Source organism: Panthera pardus, unplaced genomic scaffold (assembly GCF_024362965.1).
Source record: "Panthera pardus isolate Hobbes unplaced genomic scaffold, ASM2436296v1 HiC_scaffold_2, whole genome shotgun sequence".
Lineage (NCBI taxonomy): Eukaryota > Metazoa > Chordata > Mammalia > Carnivora > Felidae > Panthera > Panthera pardus.
The window spans coordinates 147,416,249-147,440,646 of record NW_026526765.1 but is presented as its reverse complement, the minus strand read 5'-3'; the positions used below and the strand labels follow the sequence as shown (position 1 = coordinate 147,440,646).

Here is a 24,398-nt window from a genome sequence, read left to right as displayed (position 1 = left end):
TAAAAAGAAATTGTTTTAAAAATTTGGGGAGACTCTTAGATGTAGTTTGGAAATAACTAGAAGAATAAAGGAGTAAGAGAACAGGGTTTGTTTTTTTTTTCCTTTCTCTTTTTTAATGAAAACCATGCAGAACGTTTGACAACAGTTTTGCAAAAGGCAAATTCCAGAGACTGAGGTAGTTTGCAGTTTGTTTTTCATCTATTATTTGGTCTACATGTGCATATATTTTAAGACCAATTATCTTTTGCTACTGGCTCATACAGTGGATGTCTTTGAGAAACCCAGAATTCCTACCCCCAGATTTTTCTCATGTTTACCTATCACATATAGTGTATAATGCTCTATAAAGAGATAGAAAAATCCCCATCTTTTATCTTACAAGTGGTTAAAATCAGTATTTGCAACTGTGATTTACTTGTCTTGGGATATTTTCAAAAGTGACAGAAAGGTACAAAAGTTTTCCATATACTCATTACATACTCAAAGCTTTTTATCCTTAGAATTTAATATCTGATGAAAACAAAATTAAAATAGTTATGTTTTCTCATGTTCATTACATTTATTAAATCAGTCTCAAATATGTATCTTGTGATGAGCTTTGGTTTAAGGCTTGCACACATGCAAATCTACTTTCAAGGAATCTTCTTCAATGTGGATTTTGTAATGATTAGTAAGGGATGACCTCTGGCTGAAAAGTTTCCCACATGTATTACATTCATAGGGTTTCTCTCCAGTATGAATTCTTTGATGGGCAATAAGTGATGAGCTCTGTCTGAAAGTTTTCCCACATGTGTTACACTCAAAGGGTTTTTCTCCTGTATGAATCCTCTGATGTTGAATAAGAGCTGCACTTTGGCCAAAAGATATCCCACATTCCAGACATCGATATGGTTTCTCTCCTGTGTGAATTCTCTGGTGGTTACTAAGGGATGAGTTACACCTGAATGTTTTCCCACACTCGTTGCATTTATAGGGTCTTTCTCCAGTGTGCATTCTCTGATGTTGAATGAGGGCTGAACTCTGCCTGAAGGCTTTCCCACACACTTTACATTTACACGGTTTCTCTCCAGTGTGAATTCTTTCATGGATGATCAGCGTCGAGTGGGAACTTAAGGCTTTACCACATTCATTACAATTGTACAGTTTCTCACCAGTATGAATAATTCGGTGTCTGTTCAGTCGGGAAATCGAAGTAAAACCTTTTCCACATTCGTTACATCGATAGGGCTTTTCTCCAGTGTGAATTCTTTCATGCTGAATAAGAGATGCGCTCTGACTGAAGGCTCTCCCGCATTCACTACACTTAAAAGGTTTCTCTCCCGTGTGAATCCTCTGATGATAACGAAGGGATGAACTAGACTTGAAGGTGTTGCCACATTCATTGCATAAATAGGACTTCTTTCTGAGGTGAATTCTCTGACATCCAGGAAGGCCGGATGCCTTCCTACCCGGATTATATTTATGGGGATTTTCTCGAGCGTGGATTTTTTGATGTATAAAAAGGCCAGATCTCTTGCTGAAGGATTTACCACATTCTTTACATCTATAGGATTTCTCCACAGTATGGATTCTAAGGTGTTTACAAAGGGACGCACTATGGCTGAAAGCTTTCCCACATTCTTTACAGATAAAGGGTTTCTCTCCAGTATGAGTTCTTTGATGTTGAATGAGAGCTGAACTTTGGCTAAAGGCTTTCAAACATTCTTTACATTTAAATAATTTCTCTCCAGTGTGGTTTTTCTGATGTTTACGAAGGGATGAATTGTGAATGAAGGCTTTTTCACATATATTACATTTATAGCGTTTCTCTGCTATCTTGATTTTTGGTTGGTTAAGTAAATTTGAATTCTGCTTGAAGCTATTTCTTTGTATTTCATATTTTGAGGGTGCTTTTTCTCTAGCGACCCTCTGTTGCTTCACAAAGACTGATCTCAGGCTGAAATTTTGGCCAAAGTCAGTATTTTTATGGCTTCTTTCTACAGTGAGGAGTTTTGTATGGGTGATTGAAATTATTTGTAAACTTTCATTTTTGTCCTTTTGTTTCTTTAATCTGTCTTCATATACACAGGATTTTTCTGATATGAAATTCCAGGGTTCATCCCTTTTGAGTCTTTTCCTTATTAGCTCCTGAAATAATGAATCTTGAGTTTGAGTTGACTTTGTAGTTTTAGGACTGCTCTTATATCCTGGAAAAAAAAAGTGCTTATGATTCACATGACTGGCTGAAACTTAATGTGTACAAAGAATAAATGTTAATGATACCTAAATAAGGGCTTGCTTTCTGGCTTCCTAGCAAGAGAAAAAAATAAATAATAACGGATGATGGCAAAGGACAAGGGTGACTAAAAAAATCAAAGAAGCTCATTTAAGGAAGCTGAGAGTTGGGGCGCCTGGATGGCTCAGTCGCTTAAGCATCCAAATTCGGCTCAGGTCATGATCTCATGGTTCATGGGTTCAAGCCCCGTGTCGGGCTCTGTGCTGACAGCTCAGAGCCTGGAGCCTGCTTCAGATTCTGTGTCTCCCTCTCTCTCTGCCCCTCCCATGCTCATGCTCTGTCTCTCTCTATCTCTGTCAAAAATAAATGAACATTATAAAAAATTAAAAAAAAAAAAAAGTAAGGTGAGAGTGTACAAGTGACCAGGAGAATGAATGGAGAGGCAGGATTGGAGGATTAGGACATGTGGTCTGGCATCCAAAGCCTATGACAGACTTATACATTATTTCCATGACATTGTTCTCATTAATGCAATTATTTCTACTGCTGAATGAATGTCATCCCTCCAAACTTTTCTGTAGCCTTCAGACTCAGTTCCAGCATTAACTCCTCTGTGTACCCTGTGTACCCTGTGTGCCGCAGGCACTGGGTTCACTGGAGGCTCCAGTGCCGTGGGCACTGGGTTCACTGGAGGCTCCAGTACCCTTTCACAATCCATTCCCTTTATTATACCACTTACTGTGGTATATATTTTAATTTATATACCTAAGGGAGAAAATTATGAGCATATTCAGAGACAATGAGAAAGCCTTCAAAAAAATTCAGTAGTAAAAACATTGAAGAAAATAAGAATTTAGGGATACTTTCTCAACATGCTAAAATACATATATTTTACTCCTAAAACCAGTATCTTTTTTAAAAAATATTTTTTTAATGTTTATTTATTTTTGAGACAGAGACACACAGAGTGCAAGTGGGAGAGGGACAGAGAGAGAGGGAGACACAGAATATGAAGCAGACTCCAGGCTCTGAGCTCTCAGCACAGAGCCTGAAGCAGGGCTCGAACTCACGAATAGTGAGATCATGACCTGAGCCGAAGTCGGATGCTTAACTGACTGAGCCACCCAGGCGCCCCTACCAGTATCTTATTTAATGAAGAAACACATTTCCACTGTGATCAAGAACAAGACAAGGATGCCCATTATTTTCACTTTATTGTATTCACTTAATTGTATTGTATTGTATTGTGTTGTATTGTATTGTATTAATACAGTTACATAAGAAAAATCAGATGCACAAGGATGAGTAAAGAGGAAATAAACTAGCCCTATTTGCCGGTGATATTATACTCTATCTACTTAACTCCAGAAAACCAACAATAAAAACTTGGTCAGTGATGTAGCAGGATAGAAAATTAACATGCTACAGACAATAACCTTCACTGACCCTAACAAAGGATTAGAGGAATGAATTTACAGGAAATGTAAAAAAACTTCTATGAAGAAAATTTGAAAACAGTCTTGAATGACATTAAAGTACATCTGAACGAATGGAATGACCTCTTCTATTCTTGGATGGACCAACTTATTGTTATAAAAATATAAAGATATTTTAAAGAAAATACATAAAAATATTTTAAATCCTGTGTAGAGATCAGGATTTCTCAACCTCAGATGACATTTGGGGATAGATAATTCTTTGTTGTGGGGCTGCCCTGTGCTTTAGCACCTACCCTTTCTACCACTCTTACCTTCCCATGTTTACACTTTCCATAATAAAACTAAAAATTAACTCTTCTTCCACTTTCTGTTATTTATTGCAATAGGAGTGAATAGATTAATCTTTTTCCTCTTAAAGATCATATCTAATAAGAGACCTGCAACTTTATTTACTGTCAGCATGGAGCCCAATATGGGGCTCAAACTCAGGAACCATAAATGAGCTCATGACCTGGGCCAAAACCAAGAGTCAGATACTTACCCGACTGAGCCACCCAGGCACCCTGAGACCTGCAATTTTAAAAGTCAGTGTTCCACACCTGAATTTAAAAATATCAATATACAAAAGACAAGATCTTAAAAAAATACTTTTACTTAAAAAACATACTTCCTAAGTAGAAAATTAGAATACTTATAGAATTATAAAACTTATCTTTAAATAGTAAATACTGAGGTGCCTGGGTAGCTCAGTTGGTTAAACATCCAACTCTTGGTTTCGACTCGGGTCATGATGTCATGGTTCGTGAGATTGAGCCCTGTGTTGGGCTCTCCACTGACAGCACGGAGCTTGCATGGGATTCTCTCTCCCTCTCTCTCTGCCCCCCCCCCCAACTCACTTCTTTCTCTCTCTCTCAAAATAAATAAATAAACTTAAAAAAATAAATAGTAAATACCAAAGCTTTCTGGATAACTGAAGACAATGGTAGCTCAGTGTAAGCAAATTATCAAAATTGCTTCCCCAAATGATAAGAAATAACTTCATAACTATGAGATTTCTATCCAAGTCCTCATCTTCAACATTACTTGAGAAAGAAGAAAGAAAATACTAAAACTTGTAAAATGTGAGTTAAAAAAGGGAAAAGTGCAGGTGCTTGGCTGGCTCAGTTGGTGGCACATGTGACTCTTGATCTTCGGGTTGTGGGTTTGAGCCCCAGGTTGGGTGTAGAGGTTACTTAAAAATAAAATCTTTAAAAAAAAGAGGGAAAAGTGGACATCAAGGAAGATTACAGAGTAGGAAGCTCTAGGATTCTGCCTCCCTACCTAGACAACGAATGAACTGGCAGAATCTGACTGATGGAAGGATTTTGAAACTGTGGAATCTATTTGAAGGCTGGCAGCTTCTAAGGGAAGGCTTGATCAGGAAATTGCAGTTTAATTTCAGTCAGTAGCAGCTACCATGCCCCAGCCTCCAGCCCCATGGCAGGCAGAGGCAGCTGTACTGGCATTCTTTAGATGGCTTGCAGGAGCCAGGATGACAAAAAGAACCTTGTTCTCCAATTATTGTAGATCTGGGTTCTGTCTGAGGATTATTGCTTGGGATCATGGAGGTACAGACAGAAAGGCAAGCTGCCATTGTTGCCCCACTAGCTGAAGCAGCTGCCAGGGAATTTCAGGGCCCATGTCTGTCTTCCCCCTACCCTCTCCCACTTGCATGTTACCTTTTTCCTACTTTGGGGAACCACATATTTAAGTATAAGGAAATTCAAAAGTAACTGCATACACGGGGAATTTAGAAAGTCATCATACATGCCAAGGGAAAGACAAAGGCTCAGAAAAGACATGAGAAAACCTTTAGTTTATATCTCAGGCTGGTCCATGGCACAGAGACACCTGACAAAAACAACAAAAAATCAGCTGTATATATGAAGATACACACACACATACACACACACAGCTACCATTTTTCCCTGTTATAAAGTGATTTTCTTGAATTTATGTGGACATACGGTAGGTCAAATATTATTTTCCAAGACAACAATTATGGACTTTAAAGCTCAACATAAAATTAGTAGCTTCAAAAGTGTTGGTTGTATTCCCCAGCAATAGCACGATAGAATATTTCAATTTTGTACAAATACACAACTCTAGGACTAGCTGCAAACTTTGAAATCATTTAGCATAATATTTTCATTTCCTAAGAAAACTAGACTCAAAGATTAAGCGATTTACACAAGCTCAAATACCTAATGGTAATAAAGCTGGAAATAAAACCAATTTTTCCTAAAAATAAATTTGGTGATATTTAAGCTGATTCTCTATCAGCTAAAAATCTAGGCTGTTCTCTAATGTTCCATGCTACTGTGACATAAAAGTATTCAGACACTACAGTAAATCATAGTCAGGAGATTCAGGCCTGGAAGAGGCTTTATCAAATAGCTAAGCTAGTCCTATCCTTGTGAAAAGGAGGAAATGTATGAGAAGGAAATCACTCTGGGAAGGGGGAGAATCTAATTCCTAGAGTTACAACATTATAAAATTCAAATGTCCGATTTTCAACACAAACAAAACTCACAAGGCATTAAAAAAATAAGATATGACTCACTCAAAGGAACAAAATAAATAGACAAAAAACATCTATGAGGAAGAGATGATGATGGGCATGTTACACAAAAACTTTTAAACTTTAAATAGTTTTCAAGAGCTAAGGAAAGATATGGGTAAAGTCATTAAGATGATTTAAAAAATGAAAATATCAATAAAAAGATAGAAAACACAGAAAGAAACCAAAAAGAAATACTAGCGTCAAAGAGTACAATAACTGAAAATTTCACTAGAGAGATTCAAAATCAGATTAGAGCAGGCAGAATCCACAAGCTTGAGGATAGGTCATTAAAAATTACTGAGTCTGAGGAAGAATAACAACAACAAATATTGAAGGAAGTGAACAGAGCCTAAGAGACCTGTGGGACACCCTCAGGTGGACCAAAATAGCCTTGCGGAAGTCCTGGAAAGAGAAGGAAAGGGGCAGAGAGATCATTTGAAGACAGTGGCTGAAAATTTTCCAAATTTGATGTGAGATATGAATCTACAAATCTGTGAAGCTTAATGAACTCCAAAAAGGATAAACTCAAAGAGACCAACACTGAGACACATTATCACCAAACTGTCAAAAACCCAAAGCCAAAAAGAGAATATTGAAAGCAGCAAAAGAGAAGCAAGACGCATAACATACAAGGGATCTTTGATAAGATTATCAAATTTCTCATCAGACACTTTAAAGGCCAGAAAGTAGTGAGCTGATCTAGTCGAAGTGCTGAAAGAAAGGGAAAAAACTTTCAACAGAGAATTCTCCATCTGGTAAACTGCCCTTCAAAGATGATGAAGAAATTAAGATATTCCCAGGTAAACAAATGCTGAGACCTGCCTTGCAAGAATTATTGAAGGGAGTCTTTCAAGTTGAAATGAAAGGATGCAAAGCAAAGTGATACAAAATGAAGATCTTTGGTAAAGGTAAATGCATGGTCAATATAATAACCAGTATTACTGTAATGTTGGCTTATAACTCTGCTTTTTATCTTCTACATGATTTAAAAGACAAATGTATTTAAAAATTATATGTATTTAAACACAAGACTGTGTTTTTAAGGCACACAATGCATAATGATGCAATCTGTGATAACAATAACTGAAAAGGGGATGAGGATACAGGTGTACAGAAGCAGAGATTTTGTACATTATTGTACTTAAGGTGGTATAAATTCAAATCAGAGTGTTATAAGTTTAGGATGTTAAACATAATCGCAATGTAATAAAAAATACAATTGATATTTAAAAATTGGAGAATTAAAATGTTTCACTACAAAAAATTAACTAAACACAAAAGGAGACAATAATGCAGGAAACCAGGGACAAAATAATATAAGGCATATAGAAAACAAACTGCAAAATGGCAGAAGTAAGTCTCTCCATATCAGTAATTACTTCAAAATACAGATATTGGCAGAATGGGGGAAAAAAAAAACCCCATAACCTAACTATATGCTGTCTAAAAGGCTCATTTCTTTCTTTTTCTTTTTATTGAAGTAGAATTAACATATAGCTTCAGTTGTACAATATAATGAGTCAACAATTCTACACATTACTCAGTGCTCATAAGATAATTGTACTCTTGATCCTCTTTATCTATTTCACCCCTCTTCCCACCCACCTCAAGCAACAGTTTGTTCTCTGTATCTCAGAGTTTGTTTTTTGTTTGAATAAGAGATTTGCTTTAGATCCAAAGAAATAAATAGGTTCAAAGTGAGAAGATGGAAAGATACTTCATATACATGGAAGTACCAAAAGAGAGCGGGAGTAGCTATGATAGTATCAGACAAAATAAAGTTTAGAAAAAAACTTACAAGAGACAGAGAAGGATAAAGTATATTCATAAAAGTTTCAATTCAGCAATAAGATATTACAATGTAAGCATTTACATACCTAGTAACACACCTCAAAAAACATGAAGGAAAAATTAACAAAACTGAAGGGAGAAATCGTTATACAATAGTAGTTGGAGATTTCAATACCCCATATTCAATAAGGAACAGAAAAACCAGATGAAAAGAAGAAAGCAAATAAAGGACTGGAACAATACAATAAACCAACTAGATCTAATGGATACATACAAAATGTGCTATCCATCAAAAACAGAATACGCATTCTTCACAAATGCACGAGACATACTCCAGAGCAGACCATATGTTACACCAAAAACAAGTTTCAACAGATTTAAAGATACAGGTATCACACAGGTATTCAACCACAATGGGATGAAGTTAGAAATCAATAACAGAAGTAAACCTGGAAAATTCACAAATATGTGTAAATTAAACAACACGATCTTAAAGAAATGAGTTAAAGAAGAAATCACACAGGAAGTGAAAAATACAGACAAATGAAAATGAAATCACAACTTATCAAAACTTATGGAATGCAGTGCTAGGAGGAAAATTTATACTATTCAGAGGAAAATTGAATAGACAGATAACTAGTAAGATGATTGAATCAGTATTCAAAAACCTTCCAACAAAGGAAAGCCCTGCTCCAGATGGTTTCCACTGGTGAATTCTACCAAATATTAAAGAACTAACACCAATCTTTTTCAAACTCTTCCAACAAACTGAAGAGGAGGGAACCACTTTGTAACTTTTTCTATGAAGCCAGCATTGCCCTGATAATAAAGTCAAACAAAAACACTACAAGAAAGCTGAAGACCAATATTCCTTATGAATACTGACTTTTAAATCTTCAATAAAATACTAGCAAACATAATTCAGGATAATAATAAAAGGATTATACACCAGGACCAAAGGAGAGTTATCCTTGTAATGCAAGCATGGTTAACACATGAAAACCAATCAATGTAATGTATCACATTAGCAGAATGAAGGGGTAAAACCACACAATCATCTCAAGTGATGCAGAAAAAGCATTTAACAAAATTCAATACGTTTTTGTGATAAAATACACTCAACAAACTGGGAATGGAAGGAAACTACCCCAAGGTAATAAAGGCCACATATGAAAAACTCATCTTTTTCTCTAAGATCAGGAACGAAGCAAGGATGTCCACTGCTACCACTTCTTTTCAACATAGTGTTAGAATTTCTAGCCAGAGCAATCAGTGAAGAAAAATAATTAAAAGATACCAAATTGGAAAGGAAGAAATAAAATTATCTCACTCATGGATGGAATGATCTTATACGTAGAAAATCCTGAAGATTCCACACAAAAACTGTTAGAATTAACAAACAAATTCAGCAAGGCAGCAGTAGTAACACAAAACTCACCTGTGTTTTTATACACTAACAATGAACAATGCGAAAGGAAAATAGACAAAATGATTTCATTTACAATATCATCAAAAAGAATAAAATGCTGAGGAATTAACTCAAAGAAGGAGGTGACAGAATGAAAACTACAAACAATGCAGAAAGAAAGTAAAGAAGACATGAAAAGACACCAGGTGTTCATGGATTATAAGACTTACTATTAAGATAGCAATTCTACTTGAAGTGATCTACAGATTCAGTGTTATCCCTATCAAAATTCCAATGCTATATTTTTTTTTCTGCAGAAATAGAAAAACCCATCCTAAACTTCATATGGAATCTCAAGGGACCCTGAAAAGCCAAAATCATCTTGAAAAAGAAGAACAAAGTTGGGAGTATCACAACTTATTACAAAAGTATAGTGATTTCAGAACTTATTACAAACTTATTAGTAATTTAAATAGTGTGGTACTGGCATAGACAGACATATAGACCAATAGAATAGAATACAAAATCCAGAAATAAGCCCTCACATATAGGATAAATGATTTTGACAAGGATGCCAAGACCATTCAATGAGGAAGAGACAGTCTTTTCAACAAATGGTGCTGGGAAAACTGGATATCCTCATGCAAAAAAATGAAGTTAGGCCCTTAACAACTCCACACAAAAAAGTAACTCAAAAATGGATCTATCACTTGAAGACCTAAAACTATACAATTCTTAAAAGAAAACAGGGCAAAAACTTCATGATATTAGATTTGGCAATGATTTCTGAGATAGGGCACAAATAATTGGACTTCATCAAAATTAAAGCTTTTGTGCATCAAAGGACACTATCAGCAGAATAAAAAGGTAACATACAGAACGGGGAGAAAATATTTGCTAATCTGATATCTGATAAAGGATTAATATCCAGAATATACAAAGAACTCCTACAACTCAACAGTAAAAAACAAACAAACAAACAAAAAAACAACTCAAAAATGGGCAAAGCAAGTGTCCACCAACTGATGAACAGATAAAGAGTAAGTGGCATATATATACATACAATGGATATTATTCAGCTATAAAAAAGCATGATATTTTGCCATTTGCAACAACATAGATGGAGCTAGAAAGTATAATACTAAGTGAAAGAAGTCAGAGAAAGACAAATACCATATAATTTCACTCATGTATGGAATTTAAGAAACAAAACAAATGAACAAAGAAAAAAAGAGGCAAACCAAAAAACAGACTTAACTGTAGAGAAAACATGGTTACCAGAGGGGAGGTGTGAGGGGGATGGGTGAAATAGGTGATGAAGATTAAAGACTATACTTACTTTTGATGAGCACTGAGTAATGTACAGAATTGTTGAATCACTACATTGTACACCTCAAACTAATACAACAAAGGATGTGAACTATACTGGAATTACAAAAAAGAAAGAAAATAAAAACAAAATGGGCAAAGGACTTGAACAGACATTTCTCTATGGGAGATATACCAATGACCAATAAGTACATGAAAAGACACTCAACATCACTAATCAGTAAGGAAATGCAAATCAAAACCACCAGATACCACTTTAAACCCATTAGTATGGCTATTATTAAAAAACAACAAACCAGAAAATAAATGTTGGCAAGGATATGGAGAAACTGGAACACGTATACATTGCTGGTGGGAATAAAAATGAAAGGGGCCATGGTGGAAAACAATACAGCAGTGCCTCAGAAAGTTAAGTGGAGAATTATTGTGTGATCCAGCAATTCCACTCCTTATGTACCCAAAATTACTGAAAGCAAGGACTGAAAGAGGTATCTATACATCCATGTTCACAGTAGTGTTATTCACAATAGCCAAACGTGGAAAACACTCAAATTTCTAGTGACAGATGAATGGATAAACAAAATGTGGTATATCCATATTAACAGAATATTATTCAGCCTTAAGAAGAAAAGAAGTTCTGACAGATGCTATAACATGGATTAACCTTGAAGATATTATGTGGAGTGACATAAGCCAGACACAAAATGACAAGTGTTACAGGATACTAATTCTGTAAGGTTCCTAGAATAGTCAAACACGGAGAGACAGAGAATAGAACAGTGATTAGCAGGGGATGAGGAGAGAGGTGGATGGGGAATTAGTTTAGTGGGGACAATTCAGGAAGGGATTATGAAGAACTTCTGCAGCTAGATGGTGGGGATGGTTGCACAGCACCGTGAATGAACTTAATGCCACAAAACTGTACATTTAAAAATGGTTAACGTGGTAAATTTTACATTTGTACCATAATAAAAAAATCATTAGGGGATGACAGAAAGTTTTGTCAACACTGTGGATAAGTTGGAAGCTAACTACATACACAGCTGGTGGCAATGTCAAGGAGTACGACCACTCTGGAAAATAGTGTGGCAGCACCTCAAAAGGGAACCATGTGTCCTTACCTTTTTCTTAAAGCATTTCTTTGAGAAAATTTGTATTTGTAAATCTTTCTCTATGCTTTTGATAGGATATGTATATAAATCTTGTAAAGCCTCTGTGAACATTATAACCCAAAGATGCTCTTAAGAGGCTGGGAGCCGTCTCTTTGAAAGGTAAGCATCAAGAAGGAAGCCTGGAGTTTTGCGCAGGGGAGTGAGATGACCTGATTTACCTCTTTTTTTTTAATTTTTTTTTTTTAACGTTTATTTATTTTTGAGACAGAGAGAGACAGAGCATGAACGGGGGAGGGTCAGAGAGAGGGAGACACAGAATCTGAAACAGGCTCCAGGCTCTGAGCTGTCAGCACAGAGCCCGACGCGGGGCTCGAACTCAGGGACTGCGAGATCATGACCTGAGCCGAAGTCGGCCGCTCAACCGACTGAGCCACCCAGGTGCCCCCTGATTTACCTTTTAATAGAGCATTCTGGCAGCTACAAGAACAGATGCTGGTGGCAGTAGGGAGGTGCAGGGCCATGCAGGGGTCTTGTTGGGGAGTGAAAGGGACAAGGACAAGACTGACCTGAACATACTGGACACGGCTCCGGAGCACCTGGGCTCTGCTTTTACCTCTTAAGAGATTCACTCTTTAAACCACCACCTGCTGGGTCACTAGGCTGCTAAGGGCAGCACTTTCGTGCAAATTAGAAGACCCCTGCCCCCTGTGCAGGGGCAGTCCTAGCACAGCTTGGTGGGTGGAAGGCAACTCCCAGGTGGCCCCCTGGCTGACCACGTAGCCGAGGTTCAGTCCACCCTACAAGGCTTCTTGCGTTCAAATAACAAAGAGAAAATGATGGGGAAAGAAGAACATATTTTCATTGGAGGTAATTGTTTACCTAGGTCATTCTTGAATTTTTAAAAATATTTATTTATTTTGAGAAAAAGCGAGCAGGGGAGGGGCAGAGAGAGGGAGAGGAGAGAGGGAGAGGGGAGGGAGAGAGAGAGAGAGAGAGAGAGAGAGAGAGAGAGAGAGAGAGAGAGAGAGAATCCCAAGCAGGCTCCATACTCAGCAAGGAGCCCCACGCAGGGCTCGATCTCACAACCACGAGATCAGGACCTGAGCTGAAACCAGGAGCCAGTCACTCAACCACTGAACCACCCAGGTACCCCTCCTTGCATTTTTTGAATTTTAGATTTCAAGAATAGTTCCACGTTTGGGTGTAAAGCAAACTCATGATGTGTATCACCTTATTACAACTCTTCCAGAAGAGCACAACCTCAGTGATTACAGTTTAGGCTCATAGACTCAGAAGAGACACACACCCTGCGTGCCATCTCCTTCCATCTCTCAAGTTAAAGCCTACATACCTGGGATGACAGTTCGTTTTTGTTTTTTTGTTTTGTTTTTCCTATTTGTGAATAGTATTGAAATAAAAGTAATTTTTTTTAAAAGAGGATATTTGGAGGTAGTTAGAGGTTCTAGGAGTCCTAGCCCGGGAGCACGGGCTTTTCCATCACTGGCTGCCCAAGGGGAAGGTTTTGGTTTGGGTCTAGAGTGAATAAGCTGAGGCACTCCCATGAACACTGGCTCCCTCACCCGTGCTCACAGGGGAGTGAGCTGCCCTCGGGAGGGGAAGCTGCTCTGAGGTCACCTCAGTCCAGACAGATGGAGCCCCCCAACCCCCCACGGGTACAGGACAGACACAGCCACATGCCCGGACTCCCAGGGTGGCCCATGTGACTTCCACCTGAGGGAAGAGAGGGGGTTCATCCCATCTAGAGACACCCACATACTGGTCAGCTGTGATGTCCTTATGTCCATCCGACGTCCACCCACGGTCTACCCTCAGGGACGTCTCCCCAAAATGGAGGAGGAGGCTGACTGGACTCCTACCCCACCACCCGGTGGCCCCAGAGCCTCTCAGGACAGCTTTGGACTCCAGTCACACTATCTATTCCCCTTAACTGAACGAATACTCACTTCACTCAGATTCATTAATGGATCAGAGGCTCCTGAGGTCAGGGCAAAGGGAGCCCTGCTCTTCCTCTGACCTTCCATGCCAGACCCGGCTCACACCCAACAGTGGGACTGAGGACCCTCCTCAACCCCACCTGGTGGCCTGCATTCTCTGATCACTTCGTGGTGGCCTCTACCAGCTTCCACAGAATTTGTGTCCTTCTTCCAAATCAAAGTTAAAAAGATAGAAATACAGACAAGGGTGGTTCCCACATCAAAAACCTCAACCTATGGCAGGAAGAAGGCTCCCCTGACCTGGGGACTTGGAGAAGGAATCCACCTATCCTGCGGGTCCTCTGTGGGGCCCATAGCATGGGGGGCCGTCACTGACTCGTGTGGACCTGAGGACAGCCGGGACCAGTCCCCAATTCTACGCCAACAGGCTCCCTGTCCACTGCAGGCTGATCTCTGCAGAGGGTAAACCTGGGTCCGTGGCCAGTTACTTCCGACTCCTCACGCACTGTGTGTGGCTCTTGGACACAGTCCAAATCCTGTGTCCGGGCTTCCCTGGCTCAGTGGGTTCTGGTCCCTGCTGCTCTCTCCCAGCTCCTGTCAGCACCTGCTGGCTTCCTTTCTCTACATAAACACACATGCCCTTTTCTGTGCCTGGACTATTTCTCTGCATCCTCAGATCCCATCTCCTCAGGAAGTCTTTGCCCACTGGGCACGCTCCGCCTGCACCTTTGCCCTCCTGCTCTACCCCCCACCCCACCCCTCCCACTGAGCTGTCTCCCTCTTGCTGCACCCGTCCCCCCTCCTGCTGGGCCTGTCCCCTCTGGCCACAAGCTCTCACAGCACTTTGCATCTTTCCAGTGGGGGCCTGACCAGCTGTCATTCCACACCCTGTGTGCACTCAGTTCCTGAACACTTGTGCCCCCACTTGACCCGGACCTGCAGCCAGCGGGACCTGTGTCTTTCTGTCAATGTAACGTTGCCAGTGCCTAGGGTGGAGCTCACTCACCATTTATTACCGACAGGAAAGCCATGGGTGAGGGTTTGAACCCAGATGCTCCAGAGGCCAAGCACCCCCCACCCCCCCAACATTCATCAGCTATCTGTCGCAAACTTCCATGACAGCAGCCTCTCCTGTTCCTCTCCTCTGATGACTTCTCAGTCTTGGCCAGATTCCTCTTTCCTAACCCACCTCGTAAATGGTGAGGTTTCCTAGTATTCTGTCCTGTACCCTGTGCCCTCACCTGGTCAGTTCAAGGTTTCAGATGCCACCTTTGTACCCATAGCTCCCTGACATCCCTTTCGAGTCCCCACAGACCTCAATCAACTGTCCACCAGCGTCTCTACTGAAGCATTCCACCCTGCCTCAAGCGAGACCCATCCCACAGCGAACTCAGCTACACCCTTAACAAAGGTACCCCTCATCTTCCCTCCTGGAGCCCACTAGAAACATCTTGCCTGCATGACTAAGTGTCTCCAGAAGGTTCCACATCACGTTTTCCCTCATTTTAAATCTATTCCCCACCAATGCTTCCAAGGTGACCATTCTTATTAAATTCAAATTACATAAGGACTCCATGAATGTATTCTCTGTGAAGTATTAAGATTCCACATAAGTAAAGCCCTCTTTCATCCTGCCCATTCTTGATCCCCACCCCCACCCCCATTCTCGATTCCATTCCAAGTGGGACTACTGTTACCAGCTAAGGTGTGTCCCCTAACCTTTCTCTCTGCACTTCCACACATATTATACATACAAACAGCCACGTAATTTTCCTTAAACACAAATGGGGGCACATCACCATCATGCTCTGTGACCTGTCCTGGAGCTCTGGCCACACCAGCGTGCTCTTCTGTCTGACATGGCGCTCCATGCCAGGGCAAGGGACTTGCCACAGCTTCTTAAGCCATGCCTTTATTGGAAGACCTCTACATTGTTTCAGATTTAGGCCAATTTTTCTAAAACACCAAGACCATATCATTCTCCTGCTTAAAATCCTTTCTTTCCATGGGACAGTCCATCTCCAAGAATCTTGTTAAAGCACATTGTAACATGGCCCCTGCTAGCTTTCTGACACCCTTTCCTTTCTCAGCTCCTGGTCTCACATGCATCCCCTGAGCCTCCATCAGAATGAATTCTTTGCCACTCTTCAAATACACTGTTTGCTGACTGAATACCTGATGTGCCGCCCTCCTCTGAAAACAGGAAAGAATAAGAGGAGATCCCGAGAGATTCACTTGGGAAGTGATTCCCGCAGAATAAGAGGAGGCTCCTGTCTGGGGCCTTAGTGTCCCCTCCCCACCACTTCTTGAGGACAGAGAAACTTCCCCAACCAACATCTCCAAGCCCCACCGTCACTTAGTAAACAGACTGCTGCCCAAAGCAGTTCCCGGGCTCCTCCGTCCCAGCCACTCACCTAGAGAGGGGCCTCCAGGACTTTCTTTCTCTACCTTCCAGGGATCTTCTCCTTGTTGCAATAGGGAGATCACTTTTGGTTTGGAAAACAGGAGTCCTGCTCATAGACAAAAAAAAGAAAAATAAAACAAGACAAAAAAACCCAAGTCTTTGTTTTGACTCAAAGAAGCATCACAGATCTATGTAGAAAACTCAGAGGATGGTACAAAGAGATTCTGGGGGTGCTCCCGCTGTGTCCCCATGATGTGAGGGCATGTATGAGGGAAAAGGCAAGTGACCTTTAGGACATACCTATGTAATAATTGTATGTTAGATAAATATGATAAATATGCAGCTTTGATTCATGGAGTATCAATGGCTTTCTACAGAAGAGGGACTATGTTAGATGTACAGACTACATATTTGTGAACAGGTACCAAGTCCCCTGTTTAAAATGAGAAAACACAGGGGTGCCTGGATAACTCAGTTGGTTAAGCATCCAACTCTTGATTTCAGCTCAGGTCATGATCTCACAGATTGTGAGTTCGAGTTCCACGTCAGGCTCTTCACTGACGCATGGAGCCTGCTTGGGATTCTCTGTGTCCCTCTCTCTCTGCCCCTCTTCCACTCGCTCTATCTCTATCTCGAAATAAATAAATAAACTTAAAAAAAATGTTTTTAGGTATGCCTGGGTGACTCAGGTTAAGCATCTGACTTCACGTCAGGTCATTATCTCATGGTTCTGGAGTTCAAGCCCCACACAGGGCTCTGTGCTGACAGCTCAGAGCCTGGAGCCAGTTTCAGATGCTGTGTCCCCCTTTTCTCTGCCCCTCCCCTGCTCACTTTCTCTCTCTCTCTCTCTCTCTCTCTCTCTCTCTCAAGAACAAATAAACATTAAAAAAGATTCTTTTTAGTTTTTTTAAACGAGAAAACACTATCTGACTCCCTTTCAAAGATGGATCATACAATGCTCATTGGGATGTAAAAGCGAATTGGGAAAGGCCGGTGGTAGGTTAATGAAGACAGTTGATGGATGCTGTCTGCTGTGAGCCAAGCAAACAAATCACAGAAACTCCTATAGCGGGAAAATGTTGCCTAACCAAGAGGGAACTTCTAACATAAAAGTATGTCAGTTGTCCTGTCATGGGAGAAATCCATGCCTATAAGGGGAAAAAAGTTTTAAATAGTTATTAACAATTTGTACAGTCTTAAGGCAAAATTCAGCTAAAAGTTCCTGATGACCCATGGCTTTTATCCTGGGAAGCAGGTGTTGACTTATCCTAATTTCTGAATTTTTTTTATCTACAGAGAAAATTTCCTTACCCAATGAGACCAGGTTACTATAGTTCTCCAGCATCACGTCCTGGTACAAGTTTCTCTGAGAAGGACCCAGCTTTCTCCACTCATCCCGCGTAAAGAGCACAGCCACATCCTCGAACGTCAGTGACACCTGTAATGACAAGCCATCCCAGCTCACCCAGGACCTCCCATCACACAGAGTGAAGAAGGTGGCAGTGGGGGGTAGATGGGCTCCCATGAATGCTTCTGATGTTATTCTGGTTTCTGAAGGTTTCAGGTCATTTGTTTAATGAACAATCGGCCAGTGACCAATATATACTGAAGTGTTCATGAAAGCATGAATTGTTAACCAGTCCCTGTGTTAAACACTGTAAGGAGATGTGGGGAGGAATTAAGGACATTAGTGGGAATGTTACTTAGAATAACATTTCTGATGACAATTTGATAATAGATATTTAAAGACTTAAAATGTGTGGATCTTTTAACTTACCAATTACTATATTTGCATCACAAGGAACAGTGTGCAAAAATGCACCTCCAAGGTGTTTATCATGATGTTACTGATAAAATCACTGCAGGCTTAAGTTAGGTTAACTAACTTGAGATGCTATCTTGAAGCCAGAGGACAATAATAATGGACAAATAATAATGGACAGTATTATTTATTGAAAGCTTTCTTTGGACCAAGCTCTTCTTAAGAGATTTGTATTAACTTTTAGTGTAAATACTTATCTTTACAACAACCCTATAAAATAGGTACTATATTGCCCCCATCTTACACAAGAAAAAAAAGAAATTTGTCCAAACCAAACAGCTGGTATAGAGGAAGACTCACTCCCCCTGTGTATCGACTCTCAATACTACAATACTGCTTTACTTTTGACACCAGACATGTGTGTTTTCCACACACCAAGCAATTGTGTGACACCAGCTAGGTGTCTTACGATTTAATTCCATTCTCATGCCATCTACCTGGAGAGAGAGCCCGATTCCACAGGTTAAGGCTCAGTCCCACAAAACTGCCTCAACTTCAGATGCCAATCCCAAGTCCAGATGGTAACCTGTGCTTCTTACCAAATGGCTATAAATTGCACAGGTTTCCACCACCCCCCTCCTCAGGTTTAATTAACTCGCTCAAGTGGTAAATGCAGGGAAAGTGCCACAATGCAGGAAAACATTTACTTAATAGATTATTGGTTTATTCCAAAAGGATATTATTGAGAACAGACCCGGGAAAGAGGTGAAAGGTATGTGGGAAGGGTGTGGAGCTTCCACGCCCTCCCTGGATGCACCACTCTCCCCACCGACAACTGTTCACCAACCCAGAAGCTCTTCGAACCCTGTCCTTCTGGGTTCTTATGGCTGCTTCATTACATAGGCACAATGGATCAAATCACTGGCCATTACATAGGCATGAATGGCCCCAGGCTGGGGTAGAGAGCCTGAAAGATCGAACCCTCTAATCAAGGTTGGTTCCCCTGATTGGACTGGATCCTTAGGGGCTTTTCAAAAGTCACCTCATTCATATCAACTTTGGCTTGGTTGAAATGGCTTGTTATGAGTAACAAAACACAGCAATTTCACCTTTGTTGCTCTGAAGTTATTTCAAGAATAAAAACCAACTATTATTATTCATCATTTAGCTTCCAAACGCTTATAATCTCCTATGTGCCAGGAACAGGAATGAAGACCAAATATATATTTCATACTATGAATCACAGTATCACAGCTGGTCAGAGGTAGAGGTAGAATTGCAATTTGGAGGACATCCAAGGCTCCATTCTTAACAACTCTGCAATACTGCCTCTCAATGTCTACCTCAAGGGGTTAAGAAATAAATGGGATAATCTATACAACGGAGATGGATGGTGGTGATAGTCGCACAACAATGTGAATGTACTTAATGCCACTGAATTATACATGCAAAAAAAGCTAAGGTGATAATGTCATGTATATTTTATCACAATAAAAAAGCTAAAATGGTAAAACAGATGCATACCTATGTACATATAAATATATACATAAACAAAACACAAAAGTGAATAGAAAAGGATTCTGATGGACATATACCAAAGGGGTGACAGCAACTATCTCTCGATGCTGCGTTGAGTGATTTCACTTTCTTCTTTATGTATATATTTTTTATTTCTGAAATTTAATTATTTTTTTAAAGTTTATTTATTTTTGAGAGAGAGAAAGAGAGTGCAAATGAGCGTACAAGCAGGGGAGGGACAGAGAGAGAGAGGGGGACACAAAATCCAAAGCAGGCTCCAGCCTCTGAGCTGTCAACACAGAGCCCAACGTGGGGATTGAACTCACAAACTGCAAGATCATGACCTGAGCCGAAGTTGGAGTCTTAACCGACTGAGCCACCCATGCGTGCCTATTCTCTGAAATTTTAAACATGAGCATGCAATACATGCATAAAAAGGTAACTTAGAAATAGTTAATATAGATATATAGAAATAATCTCAGCCCTCATAAGAATTTACAATCCAACTGACAGACCAGAAGAAAACCGTGTGCAATGATTTGCTCAATGAAAGGAAACTGTGTAGCTGGACAGGCCTGTATGCCGTTTCCCAGTTCAATCCTCATTTTAGGGATGAGAACCAGAAGGTCTAGGGCAGTCAAGACCCAGGTCACATACTTTCTTAGTGGCAGAGGCAGGACAATAATTCAAGTCTGCCTTTAACCCAGCACTCGGTATATTCTCTCTCTGCTCTTAAACACCCTGTCACTGACTTTTACACACAAGCCCGTACAGGTGACAAAAGGGTGGCAGGTGAGGTTAGGGAGAATGCCACGAGGATTCACTCACATGCAGGGATGGAGAAGATTCTGGCCAAGAGAGTAACATGGCTCCAATGGAATGGAAGAGGAAAGCCTTACAGAAAAGCAGCTGGAACATGCAATGGCAGGCCTCGGCCCAAAGATCAGACACTAGCGAGTTTCATGGGTCCGAAACACAATGTCACAGTGGAGAAGGGCGCTGGTGACATGGGGGCTGGGTCTGCCCTGAGTTCTGAGAGAGGCACCAGGGGAATGGCTGGACAGTAATGAGCATGAACCCAGAGGCCAGACACACTTGGGTTTGAAATCAGGTCACCGGGCTTCCTTGAGCCTCCATTTCCTCATATGTAAAATGGGGATGATGGGGCACCTGGGTGGCTCAGTCGGTTAAGCCTCCGACTTCAGCTCAGGTCACATTCTCGCGGTCTGCGAGTTCGAGCCCCGCGTAAGGCTCTGGGCTGATGGCTCAGAGCCTGGAGCCTGCTTCCGATTCTGTGTCTCCCTCTCACTCTGCCCCTCCCCCGTTCATGCTCTGTCTCTCTCTGTCTCAAAAATAAACGTTAAAAAAATAAATAAATAAATAAAATAAAATGGGTATGATAATTGCTGCGCAGGCAGGAGAGTAAGAACAAAGGCAAAGCCCTCAGGAAGTCCCCCCATGGGACATTAACTGCTACTGTCAGGTGAAGGTGAGTCATGGAAGGACCTGTATCTCCCGGGTCCTGGAAACACTGGATGGCAGTTCCCGTCTGTCAGCACTGATATTACTACTGCAGTAACATCATCAGCTCCCAGAGCTGCCACACAGTGACCATCTGCGAGGGCCCGGCCCGATCTAAACACTTTCCATGCACTTGAATTCACGTGATCCTCTCACCTGCCCTATGAGGTAGGCATGGTTGTGATCCCCACTTTCCAGGTGTGGAAATAGGCACAGAGAGATGGAGCTATTTGTCCAAGGCCCAGAGACAACAACCAAGGAGATGGGTTCAAATCTGGCAGTCTGGCTTAAAAGCCCCACTTGTCAGCCACTGGATACCCTGCCTCTCCACTACTGATACCCCACGAAATCCTCCCCGCTGCTTCCTGAGGAGTCATCTTTCTGCCCTCGCAGTCAAGAGACCTCTCCAACTGTGTCCCCTCCAACACGGCTATTCCTTGTTCATGCACGGGCCTCCTGGGATGGGGTCCCTCCCCCGTTCCACAACATGAAGATGAAAATGGCAGGTCAAGAACAGTTTTCAAGAGAGTGCAGAAGCAAGGCACATGATCCAAAAGGTTAAGAGAGAGAAAAAGACACTGGTCTGGAAGAGCCTAGGAAAGGTATCATAAAGAAAAGTCAAAGGTAGGGAGGGAGACCAGGGCAAGCCAAGGAAGCAAGGCCAGAAAGGAACTGCCAAGTGTGCATGTTTGTTCTGTCCCCATGTGACATCTACCTGTCAAGTTAGTAATCAGACAGTATATTGTGATTGATGAATAAAAGAGTGTCTGTTAGGAAAAGAAAAGAGAAACACTGGACATGGCGGGTAGGCGGTTAGCATTCCCTACACAATCTGCCATCCACCAGGGTGGACCAACTCTTCAAAGAGAAAAGGGCTTGGGCTCCAACCCCTGGAGAAGGTTATACTGAGTAGGGAACTTCAGTTCCCGGGTGGGTAAGTAGGAAAGTCAATCAATCAATCAATCTGTCTCTAAGATCTGAGATGGCAATGAACTCACCCGAGGCCTTGCTTCCCTCTGTCCAATAGCCATATCTTCTTTCTGGGCTCTTCCCTTAGGATGGGTGGAGTCTCCAGAAGGCAGATCTGAAAGAAGAAAAAGGGAGCCAGGAGGGAGAAGCCCCTTCTGCTTTCAAACCCCCTCAGAATCACCAAATCTGAAATCCTCACACCACCTGAGAATGACCCCATGTGCCCTCAGAGAGGGAAATAAGGAGCTGTGAGCAGACAGAACCAGAGAAGTGCCGGGCCGCTCTGGCTCAGAGAAAAAGGGTGTAGGACTATCAGCAGCCGCAGCGACTCACTGAATCTCACCGCATGCCAGGGACTGCCAACACCGGTTTAGTCCAGCAGCACAGATGCCATTGTCAGCACCCCCATTCTACAGATCAGGAAATCAAGGGTAGAGCGGGAGCACCTTGTCCCAGTTCACACAGCCAGGGAGGGTGCACCGGGATCTATACCACGCGCCTCCAGAACACCTGCCCCAACCTCGCTGCCTGCATGGGACAACTTTTCTCCACCTCAAGCTTTCCCCACCCAACTCCCCTCCTGTCAAGGAATCTCCAGATTTTTGGAGAAAACTGCTTCGGAAAGGGATGACATCAGTTTTCCTATGGCTGCTATCTGGAGAACAGGCACAGAAACCGAAAACTTCGGTTCCCGTACAGGATCTGCCGTGGGGGGAAGCGGACAACTCACTTCTGGCGGAAAACGCATCTCTGCGCCCGCCGCCCGGAGGGCAGTGGCGCCGGTGAGGGGCGGAAACACAATTCCTCACGTTTGCTGACAGCCGGTAGCTGGGCAGGTAGCACTCTGGAAACCGGTTGGGAGGGAGCGGAGGGGGGCCTGGGCCGGTGGGGACAAGTGTCCGACCTGCCGCGGTCACGGGCACGACCGCGGGACGGCCGGTGCCGGGCGGGCACATCGGGGATGCCCGGCCCCTGGCCAGCCCACAACTACAAAGACCCCGCTAGTGCCTCTCGGGCCTGTGCCCCGCGCCCCGGCGCCGCATCCTCCCGAGGCCCCGGTCCTCCCTCCCTCATTCCACCGACCCTCCGCCGCTCACCTCGCCAAGACCTCGGGGGCTCTGGGCACCGCGCCTCCCCGGCCATGCGCCGCAGGCTGAGGCTCCAGCGCTGCTTCGGCGGACAGCAACCCGGGGTCGGAATCCTTCCCCTGGCGATGCCTGGGCGCTGCCTGCGCGGATCTGAGGCCCGGAGCCGCTTGCTGCCGAAGCCGGTGTCCAGAGAGGCGGGGCAGGGGGTGAATTAGGGACGGCCGCTAAGGCCTCTGGGGAATGTAGTTCACGCGAGGACCCAAGCGTTCTGGGAAGTGTAGTTCTGCGCGATAGCCTGTCACGTGCCCAGATCCCACTTCCGGGCTCGGGGGTCACAGTCCTTGAACTGCGAAGCTGTGTCTTCCAGTTCCACGGAATGCAAACGTAGGTTCGCCAAGGGCGGTGCCTTGAAGCTGTGCATCTGGGTAAATGATAGTAAGGCAAGTAGACAACCGCCGAGAACAAACGTATTTTCCCTTCAGTGATTCAACCGCATGGTATCTAGCACCTGCTAGGTGCCAAACACCATTGGTTGGAAATCAGTTGGTGAACAAAGCAAAGATCATTGTTTTCGAGATCTTTTGGGGAAGTTGGTACAGAGCAGACAAAAAGCCATGAACATAATTATATAACATTTTAGAAAATACACGTTATGGAAAACAGCGAAAGGAAAGCAGGGTCGGAGGATCTGGGTGGGTTTGGAAGAGTGGGGTTTCTCTGGCAGCCCTCCAGGAGAGGCAATGGAGGGAAGATTCCGGGGCAGTGAAGGAGGGTAGGGGCATTCTAGGTGCAGAGAAGTCAAAGGCTATCTTTTCGTTCTTCCTTCCTTCCTTCCCTCCCTTTTCTCCCTTTTTTTCGTACTAGGAATATGTCCCATTTGGAAGGTTTGCACCTGATGCCAGTACACAGAAGAGGTTAACGATTTGGTGAACATCTTTTAACAGCCCTTTAAACTCCATGTTAATCTCTCAATCACTGCTGACCTACTTTTAACAAAATGGAATCTTGCAGATAGCAATTGTAACCTCTTTTGGGTTTTTCCCTGCTTAAGAATGTGGTTTGAGCATTTGAATTTGCCAATAAATAGTCTCCTTCAGTACTATTTTGAATGGCTTCAGCGCATCCCACTACGACTAATTAAATTTTTTAGTTACGTGTATTGAACTAAGCTCAATTTATTTAACCGTATTGTTATATTATTTCCAGTTTTTTGCTCCATTAATATTCTTGTACCTATATCTTTGAAGATTGTTTTCTTAGTTTAAAATTCTTGAGTTACTGGATC

At 42.2% G+C, this 24,398-nt stretch overlaps 1 protein-coding gene across 1 annotated transcript; it reads right to left on the bottom strand.

Annotated features, from left to right (window-relative positions):
- Positions 1–487: 487 nt before the first annotated feature.
- On the bottom strand, positions 488–23,310 carry ZNF354B (zinc finger protein 354B). Its single transcript, XM_053907556.1, has 5 exons — positions 23,123–23,310; positions 22,055–22,140; positions 17,567–17,693; positions 16,266–16,361; positions 488–2,186 (listed from the first exon to the last, which is right to left on the bottom strand). Exons 1-5 carry the CDS (start codon positions 23,166–23,168, stop codon positions 604–606), a joined length of 1,938 nt encoding a protein of 645 aa, XP_053763531.1. The 5' UTR covers positions 23,169–23,310; the 3' UTR covers positions 488–603.
- Between the last annotated feature and the right edge of the window lie 1,088 nt (positions 23,311–24,398).